Here is a 15,611-nt window from a genome sequence, read left to right as displayed (position 1 = left end):
ACTGAGAGAGGAGAAGCAGAGAGGTCTTCTGTCTGCTGGTTCCTTCCCCCAAATAGCCACAACAGCCTGCACTGGGAGAATTTATTTTCCCAATGTGATTCACGTGATTCTGGAAATTCTGAGTTAGGTAATTTTGAATTACTGAATTTTGAACTTTTGGAAAGCTGATTTCACTAGTTAATTTGTAATAGTGTTGACACAACTATTTTGAACCAGCTTTCTCTTAGAATTACTCCCTAATTTTACAAAAGAAACAAACATTAAAAAGTTAAAAATAAGGTAGCATTTCATGAGGATGAAGTAAGTTAACATATATTTAGAAGAGTTCTTGGGACATGGTAGTTATTTAATATTTTTTAAATCTTTTTTTAAGATTTATTTATTTATTTGAAAATCAGAGTTACACAGAGAGAGAAAGAGAGAGGTCTTCCATCTGTTGATTCACTCCCCAGTTGGCTGCAATGGCTGGGGCTGCGCTGATATGAAGACAGGGGCCAGGAGCTTCTTCCGCGTCTCCCACGTGGGTACAGGGGCCCAAGGACTTGGGCCATCTTCTCCTGCTTTCCCAGGCCATAGCAGAGAGCCGGATTGGAAGTGGAACAGCCGGGATTCGAACTGGTGCCCACATGGAATGCTGCCACTGCAGGCAGCGGCTTTACTCACTATGCCAGAGCGCCAGCCCAGATATTTAATATTGTTAAAGAGCCTGCCTTTTTATAAAGTTGGGTTTTAGGGGCTAGCACTGTGGCTTAGTGGTTAAGTCGCCATCTGCAGCTCCAGCATTCTATCTGGGCTCTGGTTCAAGTCCCGGCTTTTCCACTTCAGATCCAGCTCCCTGCTAATGGCCTAGGAAAGCAGCAGAAGATGGCCCAAGCACTTGGGTCCCTGCACTCACGTAGGACACCTGGATGAAGCTCTTGGCTCCCGACTCTGGCCTAGCTCAGTCCTGGCCATTGTGGTCATTTAGGGAGTGAACCAGCAAATGGAAGATCTCTCTGTCTTTCCTTTACTCCGTAACTCTGACTTTTGAAAAAATGAATGAATGAATAAATAAATCTTAAAAAATAAATGAAGTTGGGTTTCAGTCATGTTTTTAAGCAAATTGGGCTATATATTCAAGTTTGCATTGTAAAGCAGGGGCTTCTTACTTAAGGATGTTAATATTGCAAGCTAAATTTTAAGTATAATTATGTTCTGGGCAGAGAGGTCTTTTAGCGTTCACTGAAGTCTTAGGGATCATGAACCTCATAAAATGTGTTACTGATAATGTGTAACCTATAAGAAATTATGGTGCAAAACTAACCAAAAAATCTTTGGGGCCAGTTAAAGCTCCCACCTGCAATGCCAGCATCCCATATGGGTGCCAGTTCATGTCCCAGCTGCTCTACTTCTGATCCAGCTCCCTGCTGATGTGCCTGGGAAAGCAGTGGAAGATGGCCCAAGTGCTTGGGCCCCTGCCACCCATGTGGTAGAACCAAGTAAAGCTCCTGGCTTAAGCCTGGCACAAAACTGGCCATTGCAGCCATGTGGAGAGTGAACCAGCAAATGGAAGATGTCTCTGTCTCTCCCACTCTCTCTCTAACTCTTTCAAGTAAATAAGTCTTTTTAGAAAGTTTAACTTCAATCAAACTTTTGTTATTCATCAACAGAAAAGGAGCAGCACTTTCCATTCATGGAAAATTTTTATATATGCATAGATATTTACATTAAAACTTTAAAAAACATATAAAACCAGATTAAAATTGTACCTAATTTTATCTTTTTGATGATCCAAAAATCCTTTAGTTATTTCAGTGCCTGGAAATCATGATGTACATTAATCATCATGATACTGTGGATGTGAGGGAGGTTTGATCAATAGCATTATAAATGCAGTGGGATTTCCTATATTCAGATAGCTTGAAATTCAAGGTACATGTTATAATTTGATTAACTGATTGCTTTTTAATAAATATGCTTCTACTGTAGATATTTTTATTTACTGAATATCGTGGAGAGAAAAATTTTGTTATTACCCAGTATGTTTGCAGTCTAGACTTGTTTAGCCAGTGCTTTGTGCAGCTCAGGGCAAAGTCTTTATATTCCTTTTTGCCCTGTTGCTCATGTCTATAATTAGATAGGAGCCATCACTTCCCTTAAGTCACATTTGATTAAGCATCTACTAAGTGTAAAATAGCTTCTAGGAACTCTAAGAGGGGGATCCAGGTGATCTGTGAGCATATGGGAAGGAAATAAAGTTTATTTATCTGAAAATAAAAAGTAATCATAATTAATTTTGAACATATAGACTAGCCACATTATATGTGTATGTGTTAGGGGCTGGTGCTGTGGCTCAGTGGGTAAACTCCCTGGCCTGAAGCGCCGGCATCCCATATGGGTGCCGGTTCTAGTCCCGCCTGCTCCTCTTCCGATCCAGCTCTCTGCTGTGGCCTGCCATAGCAGTAGAGGATGGCCCAGGTTCTTGGCCCCTGCACCCGAATGGGTGACCTGGAAGAAGCTCCTGGCTTCAGATCTGTGCAGCTCTGGCCTTTGTGGCCAATGGGGAAGTGAACTAGCGGATGGAAGACCTATTGCTCTCTCTCTGCCTCTCCTTTCTCTGTGTAACACTGACTTTCAAATAAATAAATAAATCTTTAAAAAAAAATGTTCTCTAAAAAAAATATATGTGTATGTGTTATAAGTAAATATATGGATACACACACACACACACAGTTTTTTTAAATGAGCAATTGCTTACTGAATGTCTCTGAACTTCCATGTCTTATCTGTAATTTGGAGATAACGCCACCATCGTACAGTGTAGCTGTGAAATGTAAATATGATAGGGAATGGCACGTAGTGGTCAGTGGTGGTCAGAAGTACTCACTGTGTTTGATTATCTTTTATCAGTGTTTTACTTCAAGAACTCTTCAGTGTTATTTTAAGTGATTTCTGTTGCTTTTAAACTGTACTAACTGGCATCTCACAAATATTTTAAATTGCCTAACAAGAAATGCTTGTGAATTTGCAGAGCAAAACCCAATTTAGTGATTATTTATTACTTTTTATCGCCCTTGTTGATCCAGTCGTTCCAAAGAGATGCCTTCCAGCTGACTTAAATGTATTCTTTGGTGATGGTTGTATACATATATTCACACTTGTTTACGCAAGAATCCAGTAAAGCAGTTCTGATAATTGAATAACTCACATGTGGCAGAAAACTTCATTCTTAGATTTCAAAATGTTTTACTTTTCTGGAATCAGCCACGTTTATCAAGCATTTTTTTTATATAAATTCCTGCCGCTTAGGAAGGCATTATAACACATATAATTTTGTAGATTTTGCTGTCAATCCATTTCACTACTTAATATTATTAAAGTAAAAGATTGTGATTCTGTGTGTTCAGTTATCTGAAACCTCTGTTGTCATTACCTCCTCAGTTTTGAATCAGGAAATCGAGGCATTCAGTCTTTCTGAAGACACCTCGCCAGGACTCCCCGAGGACCGCGTTGTCAGCGTAAGCTTCCGAGTTCTCTACCCCATCGTGATTACGAGTCTAGGAGTGTTCTACGACGCCGGTGATGGGGGCTTCCAGAGGAACATCACCGTCAAACTTTACCAGGCGGAACTGGAGGTATGCACTGCTTTGGACAGGGTTTCCCTCATTTTTGTTTTTCAAAAACATCAACTTTTTCTTATGGTGTATGGTAGATTGGAAGGTTATATAATTCTCTCTGGCTGGGAGTCTTCCCACCTTCCTTCACTGATTGATTGCATTGTTGTGTGATGTTATAATGCTGACTTGAGAGTGATTACCTACAAATAAATGTTTCATATCTAGAAAACGAGTTGGGGCCAGCATTGTGGTACAGCGGGTTGAGCCACAGTTGGCGATGCCAGCATCCCATAATGGAGTGCCAGTTCAGTCCCAGCCCTTCCATTTCTGATCCAGCTTCCTGCTGATGTTACTGGGAAGGCAGTGGATGATAGCGTTAAGATGGGGTTCGAGGTTCCTAATTTGGGCCTGGCCCAGCCCTGGTGGTTGTGCCCATCTAGAGAGTGAACTAGAGGATGAAAGACCTCCCTCTTTTTGTCTCTCCCTCTCTCTTTGTCATTCTGCCTTTCAAATGAATGGATGGATGAATGAATCTTTAAAAACCAGGAGTTGGACTGGATTAGAAATGCCCAAACTAAATTCCTTTAATTTCAAAGGAGTTTCGGAAGTTGTTAATGGATGTATAAAACGTTTGAAACTCTTAGGATATATGAGTATCATTGTCTCTTCCAACCCCCAAAGTCTATAATACAAGACTAATAGTTGCTTTAGATCTCTTTTTAAAGTTATATTTATTTTATTTGAAAGGCAGTGAGGGAGACAAAGAAATATCTCCCATCTTTTAGTTCTGTCCTCATCCAGGACTGGGCCAGGCCAAAGCCAGGTGCCAGGGACTCCACCCATGTCTGCCATGTGGGTGGCAGGGACTGCAAGTACCTGAGCCATCAGCTGCTGCCTCAGTAGGAGACTGGAATAGATAGTGGAACTGGGACCCAAACCCAGCAATCTGACATGGGATGTGGGTGTTCCAAGCAGTGGCTTAACCTCTGCCCTTCAGATAAGAGTGTAGAGGGAATAAGTTTTAAAACCACTGAGGTTACTCTGCTCCTGAATTTTGGAAAAATCTTAAAATTTGTTTAGAGGGTATGTCTGAAGTAGTATAGCATGGAGCTATATTTAAGAAAATCTGTTTTTGCAATAGTTTTTATTCATGTAGTTGTACATTTTTAAACTAAGGGCAATACACCGACATGGTTATGTGCATAAAAATTTTGATTTAAAGAACTAAAAGTTTATATACACAAGGCCTGTAAGAAACAGAAGGAAATCGGTCCACATTTTACAGTTAGCAGAGAATCCTGAATGGCACCTGGCCAGGCCACCTTTCCTTTTTACAAATGGGGGGAAGTGAAGTGTGACCCTTTCTTGGCATAGGAAGTTAACTTATACTCAATAATTAGGAAACAGGTTCATTTGTGATACCCATTAATTATATAGCCTAGGACCAATATCCCTAAATCCTGTGGTTTTAGATGCTTTCTTCAGTAGCATATATGGAACAACACTGTTTCCTTCACTAAGACTTAAACTAAGTGACTTTACCTCTTAAAAATAGGAGAGAAAATCTCTGGTATTTCTCCTGCCTTTCAGTACCTTTATTAAAAGACTTCTGGCCTTGAGATAATTTTTATTCTCCAAAGTACTGTACTTTTATTATATAACATCCTTCAAAAGACTGAACTTACATCTCAGCCCTACTGACACTAAAAATTTTTAAAACTAAATAATAGTGGTGAAGCTCACTGTATTACTAAAAACTTAGACAACAGACTGTATTAGATGTATGCAAATTAGCCAAACGTTATTTTACAAAGTGAGACGGTTTTTATGTGTAAATGCTATTTCTGAATAAGTGAAATAGTAATTAGAGTAAGAGATAATAAACATTGATGTTGGTAAGATATAAAAATTTATATATCGACCAGCGCCACAGCTCAATAGGCTAATCCTCCCCTGTGGTGCCGGCACTCTGGGTTCTAGCCCCGGTTGGGGCGCTGGATTCTGTCCTGGTCGCTCCTCTTCTGGTCCAGCTCTCTGCTGTGGCCCGGGAGTGCAGTGGAGGATGGCCCAAGTGCTTGGGCCCTGCACCCTCATTGGAGACCAGGAGGAAGCACCTGGCTCCTGGCTTCGGATTAGTGCGGTGTGCTGGCCGCAGCAGCCATTAGGGGGTGAACCAACAGAAAAAGGAAGACCTTTCTCTCTGTCTCTCTCTCTCTCACTGTCCACTCTGCCTGTCAAAAAAAAAAATTTATATATCACCTTAACCTCTATATGCACAGGAGATTGGTAAAATATGGTATGAGAACAAACTAGATATAATTAGGACACTTGAAACCCTAATTGTGAACCTATTTTTAATAATTATTGAAAAAATGAAAATATTTAAAATAATGCACAATGTCTTAAGTCTTCCTAAATCAAGATTTTGGTTAAAATGCTTTTAGTCATATTAAAGCAGAGTGAATGTAGGAAAAAAATGGTTCTAAATTTATAATAAAGTCATGTAAAATAAAAAAAAGAAAAAATCTGTTTCTGGAATTTAAAAACATATAAAACTTGAGGGTTCCCTGATAGGTGACAACTAACTGAGCACCAAAAAGGAAACCTGTTAAAGTGAAATGAACACTATGAGAAACGGTGACTTGATCAGCCCTTGCCCTGACTGTTGATGAACAACTTAATATGTTATTCCTCTTAGTATTTTTTTTTTGTTTGTTCTACTTAATACTTTTGGTTGAATACTGTAATCAATATACAATTATTCTTAAGTGCTGAAACTTAACTGAAAAGTGATCGCTGTTAAATATAAGAGTGGGAATAAGAGAGGGAAGAGATGTGCAATTCGGGACATGCTCAAGCTGACTTACCTCAAACGGTAGAGTTAGAAACATACCAGGGGATTCCAATTCAATCCCATCAAGGTGGCATGTACCAATGCCATCTCACTAGTCCCAGTGATCAATTTCTGTTCACAATTGATCATAATGATAGGACTAAGAAGCAAAGGGATCACATAAACAAGACTAGTGTCTGCAAATACTAGCTGATAGAATCAAAAAGGGAGAGAACGATCCAACATGGGAAGTGAGATACACAGCAGACCCATAGAATGGCAGATGTCCTAAACAGCACTCTGGCCTCCGAATCAGCCCTTAAGGCATGCAGATCCAGCTGAAAAGCCCATGAGAGTATTTCAGGCATGGAAAGCCAAGACACTCGGGGGGGGGGGGGGGACTAAATGAAAGATCTCTGCGAGTGAGATCCCAGTGGAAAGAACGGGTCATCAAAGAAGGAGGTACCTTTCTCTGAAGGGAGGAGAGAACTTCTACTTTGACCATGGCCTTATCTAAATATGATCAGTGTCGGTGAACTCAGGGGGCTTCCATAGCCTTGGCAGCTCATGACAAGAGCCTAGGGTGATTACTGATGCCATAAACAAGAGTGTCAATTTGTTAAGTCAACAACAGGAGTCACTGTGCACTTACTCCTCATGTAGGATCTCTGTCCTTAGTGTGCTGTACATTGAGATTTAATGCTATAACTAGTACTCAAACAGTATTTTTCACTTTATGTTTCTGTGTGGGAGCAAACTGTTGAAATCTTTACTTAATGTATGCTAACCTGATCTTCTGTATATAAAGAGAATCGAAAATGAATCTTGATGTGAATGGAAGGGGAGAGGGAGTGGGAAAGGGGAGGGTTGCGGGTGGGAGGGACGTTATGGGGGGGAAGCCAATGTAATCCATAAGCTGTACTTTGGAAATTTATATTCATTAAATAAAAGTTAAAATGAAAAAAAAAGAAAGACAGTAGCCTCAAAAAAAAAAAAAAAACTTGAGGGAACTGTACAAGTGAACACCCATATATAGCCACCAACTAAATTTACAGTAGTTAATATTTTGTGATGATTGCCTAGTCACACATATATTCATTATTCATCAATCTGTCTTTTTAAAAAAGATTTACTTATTTATTATTTGAAAGGCAGAGCAACAGAGAGAGAGAGCTTCCATCCTCTGGTTTACTCCCCAAATAGCCACAGCAGTCAGGGTAGTGTCACGCTGAAGCCACAAGCCAGGAACTCCATTTGGGTCTCCCACATGGGTGCAGGGGCCCAAGCACTTGGGCCATCTTCTACTGCTGTCCCAGGCCATTAGCAGGGAGCTGGATGGGAAGTAAAGCAGCCAGGACTCAAACCGACGCCTTTATGGGTTTCAGGCATCGCAGGTAGCCACTTTACCTTCTATGTCACAATACTGGCCCCTCTGATTGCTTTTTAAGATTCTCTCTTTATATTTAATTTGAAGCAATTTGGTTACATTGTACCTTGATGTAGTTTCTTCCATGTCTGTTCTGCTCAGAATTTGTCAAGTTTCTTTAATCTGTAAATTTATGAGTTGCACCAAATTTGGAAAATTTCAGCTATTTCTTCAAAACTTTTTCCAGCCTACCCTTCTCTTTCCTCCTGGGATTCAAATTACATTTGTTAGATTTTTTTTTTTTTTTTTAAGATTTGTTTATTTGAAAGGCAGAATTACAGAGAAAGAGAGAGGTCTTCCATCTGCTGGTTTACTCTCCAAATGGCCGCAATGGCCAGAACTGAGCTTATCCAAAGCCAAGAGCCAGGAGCTTCTTCCTGTTCTCCCATGCAGGTGCAGGGGCCCAAGGACTTGGGCCATCTTCTACTGTTTTCCCAGGCCATTGCAGAGAGCTAGATTAGAAATGGAGCAGCCGGGACACCAGGTGGCGCCCACATGAGATGCCAGCACTGCAGGCGCTGGCTTTACCCATTATGCCACAGCTGTGGCCCTGTATTAGAATTTTTTGAATGGTCCCACGGATCTCAAGACTGTTCATTTTTTTCAGATTTAATAATTTTGGTCAACCTATATACTCAAGATCCCTGACTCTCCTGTCATCCTAAATCTGTGATTAATCTAATGACATTTTTACTTCAGATGTAGTGCTTTTTAGTTCTTCAGTTTACTTTCAGGTGACAAACATTTGGCACAGTGGTTGAGATCTCGTTTGGGGTGCCTACGTCCCATATTGGAGTACCTGGGCTCAGTTCTCAGCTCTGTTCCCTCCCAATTCCAACTTGTGCTGATGCACACTGGGAGGCAGTTGATGCTGGCTAAGTAGTTCACTTCTTGCCAGCTACATGCGAGACCTGGATTGAGTTCCCAGCTCCTGGACATCTGGGGTAGTAAACTAACAGATGAGAGTATGTGTGCATGCTCTGTTTCTCTCTGCCTCTCTCTCTCTCTCTCTTTCTGCCTCTCAAATTAAAAACTTAAATAAATTTAAAATCTCCATTAAATTATTTTTATGGTTTCTGTTCTCTAAAATTTCATATATATTCATTAGTTTTGGGCATGTATTTCTCTAAAGTCCTCACCATAGTCATAATAGCAGTTTTAAAATCGTAGTCTACCAAGTCATCTTGGGATCCATTTTTATTGCTTATAATTTTTTTCTTGAGTACAGATAACATTTTCCTGTTATGTCTTACTTAGTAAGTTTAGATTGTATCCTAGATACTGTGACTGCTTCAGTGGAGAGCTCTGGACCCTCTTACATTCCTTGAAGAGTACTGATTTTCATTTGTTTTAGCAGGCAGTTAAATGGACTCTAAACATTTTTCCTTGCAACAGGCAGCAATTGAAATCTGTATTCAGTTCTTTTGGCCTTAGATGGGCTGCTCGGGTTCTGCCTTGAATGTGTGTTTCATGAGTCAGCCACAGATTTGGGCAGAGTTTACGTGAAGAATTTGTGGTTCTCTCTCTGACTCTTTCCTGTCTGGAGAGTTTTCATCCTCACTTTTTAGTTGATGTGTTTGCCCCCAACTCTGTCCTCTATTTTTTTTTTTTTCTTTTAAGGATTTATTTATTTATTTGAAAGGCAGGGCGACGGGGAGAGATAGAGAGGAAGAAATCTTCTGTCTACTGGTTTACTCTCCAAATGGCTAAACAACCAAAGCCAGCAGCCAGGAACTCCATCTGGGTCTCCCAGGTGGGTGGCAGGAGGCCAAGTACTTGGGCTGTCTTCTGCTAGTTTTCCAAACACATTAACAAGAAACTGGATCTGGAGTAGAGTAGCCCGGACTCCAGCCGGTTCTCTGATAGGGGATGCTGGTGTTGCAAGCAGTGGCTTAACCTGCTGAACCACAGCGTTTGCCCGTTTACTCTGATTTCTCAACCAAAAAAGCTGCAAGTTTTTATTAAAACTTTAGTTGCTGTAGGATTGTACCTTCAAACCAGTGCTTGGGGAGAGGGTACATACCCAGTGCTTTTCCCTTCTTCTAAGAATTGATTGTCCTTCAATGTCTACCTGTTTCTTTGTTTAGTTATCTTTAGGAGAGATGGTCTGATATTACTGGAAGTAGAACCTTGTTCAGTTTTTTACAATATTTTGTATTGATGTTTATTGTTAACAGTAAGGGTGGTCAGGACTCTCCAGTAAATATGTACACATCAATTTAAGATTACATTTTTTCACAATTTTTTCTGTTCTAAAGAATCTGTGGTTTGTTAATGTGTTTATAAACATAACTAACAGGGAATAAGCCGTACCAATGATTCTAGCCATTATGATTACAGTAAGAAGAGCTTTCTCCAGTTACTTGAGAATTTAACTTCTAGTTAAGTAACTCCTGCTAACTCCTAAGTAACTTAACTGTAGGACTCCATACATTATTATGGATAAAGATTTTATTAATACTGAAGCTCAAATAGGTAATTGTAATAGTAGTACTCTGAATTTTACTGTTGTCCTATTTAGGAATTTTTGATAGATTTATTTAATTTTCTTGGTATTTGTAGTTTTGTTTTTTTTTAAAAAAAAAAAAAAAACAACTATTAATAGCATCTGAGTTATCAGTCCAGTATCTTGGTTCAGCCCTAAGTATTTTGGTCATTTCGATTTAAATTTGCCGTATTTTTATCCAGGCAGAAGCTAATAATCTTTGTCCTTAAGGGAGGACCAATTTAAGGGTGTATGCTGATGGGCTCATGGGTAGTCACATGCCACAAAGACTCACTGCCCTGCTTTTGGCATGCATGAAAGAAACAGACATTCTCCACGGAAACATCCTTCACTTTGGAACTTGTGTGTGGTGTTGGTAACTTTGAGACATTTTCCCCATGGCAAGTTGATAGATGAGAATAAGGAGATGTCCTTGCCCAAAAGAAGTGTAAAGGCCTGAAGGAAACAATAGATATGAGAATAAGTCCTCTTTTTTGTTTTGCTTATATTGTCCTTTGAAGATTTTTTTAAGTTTATTTGCATTTGAAAGGCAGAGATAGACACACAGAGAGATCCTATCTACTGGTTCCCTCCCAAGTGCCCTCAACAGATGGAGCTGTAACAGGCTGAAGCCTGGAACTCCATCTGGGTTTCTCTTGGTGTGGTAGGCACACAAATACTTGAGCTGTTAGCATCTCCTGCCTCCGAGGGTACACAGTAGCAGGAAGCAGGAATTGGAATGGAGTTGGGACTTGAAACCCAGCCTCTGATGTGGGATGTGAGCATCCTAAGCAGCATCTTAACCACTGCACCAAACGTCTGCCCCTGAAGGCTGTTTTTGAAAGGGAGATTCCTGAACACTTGTCCCGAAAGAAACCTGTGATCCTTCAGTCTAGTCCAACTCTGAGTGAGTTCTGGTACTACAATATATTGGCGTAATTTAAAAGCACTTCTCGGGGCCGGCGCCGTGGCTCACTGGGTTAATCCTCCGCCTGCGGCGTTGGCATCTCGTATGGGCACCGGTTCTAGTCCTGGTTGCTCCTCTTCCAGTCCAGCTCTCTGCTGTGGCCCGGGAGTGCAGTGGAGGATGGCCCAAGAGTGGGAGACCAGGAGGAGGCACCTGGCTCCTGGCTTTGGATCAGCACAGCGCTGGCCATGGCGGCCATTTGGGGAGTGAACCAATGGAAGGAAGACCTTTCTCTCTCTCACTCTCTCTCTCTCTCTATCACTGTCTGTAATTCTACCTGTCAAATAAATTTTAAAAAAATTTTAAAAAACACTTCTCACTTCCTGTAGTGCTTTTCATTTCAAGGTTCATTTTTTTAAAGTTAAGTGAATTATGTTTTTAGTTTTTGAGGACTTCATGACAACTTTGATTATCTTTAATATCTTTATTTAATAACCATGACCGGGGTGAAGCTGCTGCTTGCAATGCCACATCCCAGTTTGAGTCTCAGTTATTTTGTCTCCAGTCCTGCTTCCTGCTGATGGGTTGGGAATGCAGCAGAGGATGGCTCAAATACTTATGGCTCAGCTATTCATGTGGGAGACCTGGATGGAAGTTCTAACTCCTGGGTTTGGCCTGGCCCAGCTTGGCTATTACAACCATTTGCAGAGTGAATGAATAGATACAAGATCTCTGTCTATCCTTTCTTCTCTGTTGTTCTGCCTTTCAAATAAATAAACACATAAATCTTAAAAACAAAGACAAAAACTGGAAAACCCAAATGATGCTGAAACCACAGAATAATGTTAGTGACCACGGTTGAGGCTATTGTGGATTTTGCATGCCCGGATGAAAGGTGTTTAAAAACTTGTCACGGCCGCCGCGGCTCACTAGGCTAATCCTCCGCCTTGCGGCGCTGGCACACCGGGTTCTAGTCCCGGTCGGGGTGCCGGATTCTGTCCCTCTTCCAGGCCAGCTCTCTGCTGTGGCCAGGGAGTGCAGTGGAGGATGGCCCAAGTGCTTGGGCCCTGCACCCCATGGGAGACCAGGATAAGTACCTGGCTCCTGTCATCGGATCAGCGTGGTGCGCCAGCCGCAGCGCGGCGGCCATTGGAGGGTGAACCAACGGCAAAAGGAAGACCTTTCTCTCTGTGTCTGTCTCTCACTGTCCACTCTGCCCGTCAAAAAACAACAACAACAACAACTTGTCGCAAGGCTGGTGTTGTAGCATAGCAGGTAAAGCCACCTGTGATGCCACCCTCCCATGAGTGCCAATAAATGTCCTGGCTGCTTTGCTTCTGATCCAGCTCCCTGCTAATGGCCTGGGAAAGGCAGAGGAAGAGGACTCAAATGCTTGGGCCCCTGCCACCCATGTGGGAGACGCAGAGGAAGCTTCTGGCTTCTGACTTGAACCTGGCTCTGCCCTGGCTGCTGTGGCCAACTGAGGAGTGAACCAGCAGATGGAAGACCTCTCTCTATCTCTCCCTCTCTCCCTTTAACTCTTTCAAATAAGTAAATAAATCTTAAAAGAAGATGCTTGTTGCATATGTAATATATAACACCAAGTATTTTTTCTTTTCCTTTTGTATTTTTTTTCCACCCAATTTGTAGGAGGCCCTCTTCGTTGCTCGCTTTAGTCCTCCGAGCTGTGGCGTGCAGGTGAACAAGCTGTGGTACAAGCCTGTGGAGCAGTTCATCTTACCAGAGGTACAGGGTAATGGAAAGTAGTCCCAATGTACTCCTCCATGGAAGCGCGAGTGTTCTCTCAGAGGCAGGCTCTTGATACTGTCTTGTCCCAGGGTGGTGCTCCAGAGTGGTAGATGAGGCAGCCAAGGATGGAAGTACCACAATGTAGCACCCTGTAATTATATCTTCAGAGAACTTCATAATGCCTCAGAGATTCCAAAACCACAGTTTCTGAAAAGTGTGGCACGTTGCGATCATTTACTCACAGTTAGAGAACTGCATGAATGTTATAATGGCAAAGGATAGTAGTAGGTATGGGTTGATAGAAGTCCAGAAAAACAGATGGCATTTGTGTAAATCAGGTAGTTTACTTATCTAAAAAATAAAAGAAAAAACGAGTCATATGGGCCACATTTCCAGGTTAGATAAGACTTCTCTACAGGATGGACAGTGGTGCGTGATGCCTGTCCCCTGTGGGTCTCTCTAGGTCAGGTCTTAAGTAGATGTGCGCTGGAGACCAGCTCCCCTACCAGGTGCTATCAGTCCTGGGAGTTAAACCACAGTGCGGCTGCATGAACAAATTAGTCATCCACGTGTCTCAGCCTATCCAGGCTATTTTAGTGTGGCCTGGGTACATTTCTGAAGGCAGTGCTGTTGGAACCAGGATAGGGGTCACTTTACTGGGCGTCTCTGGGATTCACTTCAGATCAGCTGTAGGGTTCATGTTACAACATTAAAGCTGATTTAAGATGTGAAAGCTACTCAACTGACGTCCCTTCTGACTAATCAAGAAACTTTACCACCACCTGTCTTTTGGGGTATGTTCATATTACAGTAGCTATGGGTCTTCCAGTTGAGTACAAGTGGTTGAAATTACTTAGGTTAATTCTGTGAATGTCAGAGGGATCCCCTTTCTACCCGTATGTGAACCTCCATTAAAAACATTTAAACACAAACGAAACTGAAGCACACTGGGAAAAAATGCAAATAAGCTAAACAATGAAGACTACCAAAATTCCATAATTTAGAGATAATCATATTTAACGGTTTCACTTCTGTGCATATGTAGGTAATAGGATTGTTCTGTTCGTTGTATCTTATAACTTCCTTTCTTCAACATATCATAAACATCTTTTGATATGTACCTGATCATTTTTATTAGCCACATAGAATTAGACTGTATAGAAATGTTGTCATTTAATCTATACTTGAGTGTTGATGTATTTCCAGTGTTTCACTGCCATGACAGAGACTGAACATCATTATACCTTTATTTTTTGTATGTAACTGGTTATTTTCTTAGAATGAATTGTTAGACCAGTAAGTATACACATTTTTTAAGATTTATTTTATTTATTTGAAAGACAGAGGTACAGAGAGAGAGAAGTCTTCTATCCGCTAGTTCACTCCCAAAATGGCCACAACAGCCAGAGCTGAGCCGATTGAAAACCAGGAGCCTGGAGCTTCCTCTGGGTCTCCCACGTGGGTTCAGGGGCCCAAGCAGTTGGGCCATCTTCCACTGCTTTCCCAGGCTCATTAGCAGGGAGCTGGATTGGAAGTGGAGCAGCCGGAACTCAAACCAGTGCTCATATGGGATGCTGGCTCTGCAAGGCCAGGGCTTTAAGCTGCTGTGCCACAGTGCTGGCCCCAAAGTATACACATTTTTAAGGCATACAGTTCCTTCTTGGAGAGCTGTTTAGCAATTTGTATCAGTGTGGATAGTCATTAGCAGTATATGAGAATGCCTGTTTCCTTATGTTTATTTTTTTAATTTCATATATGAACTTTATTCCTTTTTAAGCACAGAATGTACCATCGGCTTTATCTTTTAATTAAGAATAGTGGCTCAACTGACTAGTTTTGTCCAAGCATTGTGTCTCAGTTTTTGAAGGAAGCCATTCTTTGCCTTGTTCACTTACTCAGAAAGCATTTATTGAGAACCTACTCTGTGCCAACCACTGGGGCCATTATTAAGACATAGTACAGGGGCCAGCGCTGTGGCGCAGTAGGTCAAGCATCCATCTGTGGTACAGGCATCCTATAGGGGTGCTGGTTTGAGTCCTGCTCTACTTCCTGTCCAGCTCCCTGCTGATGGCCTGGGGAAGCAGCAGAAAATGGTCCAAGTGCTTGGGCCCCTGCACCCGCATGAGAGACCTGGAAGAAGCTTCTGGCTCTTGGCTTTTGCCTGGCCCAGCTCCTGCTGTTGTGACCGTTTAGGGAGTGAAGAAGCTGATGGATGACTTCTCTCTCTGTCTCTCCCTCTCTCTGTCTATAACTATGCCTCTCAAGTAAATAAATAAATCTTAAAAAATAAAAAAAGACAATTCAAACATTTCCGCCCTTAAAACAGCTTGCTCACTATTGGAGAAAGAAGAGAAGAAGAATTAACACTTTATGCTGTGCACTGCTGTAAGAATTTGTTTTGTTTTGTTTGTTTTTTTAACTAATTGGTAAGCTTTTTTGGGATTGAAGCAAGTCAGCAGTAATGAATCTTTGCTTTCTGCTCAGGGCTAGTATGGGCAGAACCTAACTCGGACTTCATGTGCTTCCCATAGGGAAAGCAGTGGTATTCCGAGGAGACCAGGAGCACCAGCATTGTGTTAGGTGTTATCCAGAAAGCTCTGAAGCCTGACGCGGGT

General features: G+C 41.6%; 1 protein-coding gene across 2 annotated transcripts in view; it reads left to right on the top strand.

Annotated features, from left to right (window-relative positions):
• Positions 1 to 15,611, top strand: part of B3GALNT2 (beta-1,3-N-acetylgalactosaminyltransferase 2) — a 68,487-nt gene that overhangs the window by 20,804 nt on the left and 32,072 nt on the right. For both annotated transcript variants that reach the window (XM_017347726.4, XM_002717323.6), the window contains exons 4-5: positions 3,421 to 3,614; positions 12,898 to 12,993. In XM_017347726.4, the coding sequence (XP_017203215.2) occupies positions 3,421 to 3,614; positions 12,898 to 12,993 (290 nt within the window). The remainder of the gene's footprint in view (positions 1 to 3,420; positions 3,615 to 12,897; positions 12,994 to 15,611) is intronic.

Source organism: Oryctolagus cuniculus, chromosome 13, assembly GCF_051225735.1.
Source record: "Oryctolagus cuniculus isolate XC-2025 breed Fujian yellow rabbit chromosome 13, ASM5122573v1, whole genome shotgun sequence".
In the NCBI taxonomy this organism is placed as follows: Eukaryota; Metazoa; Chordata; class Mammalia; order Lagomorpha; family Leporidae; genus Oryctolagus; species Oryctolagus cuniculus.
Note: the sequence above shows the minus strand (reverse complement) of the source record. Positions and strands in the feature narration are given on the sequence as shown.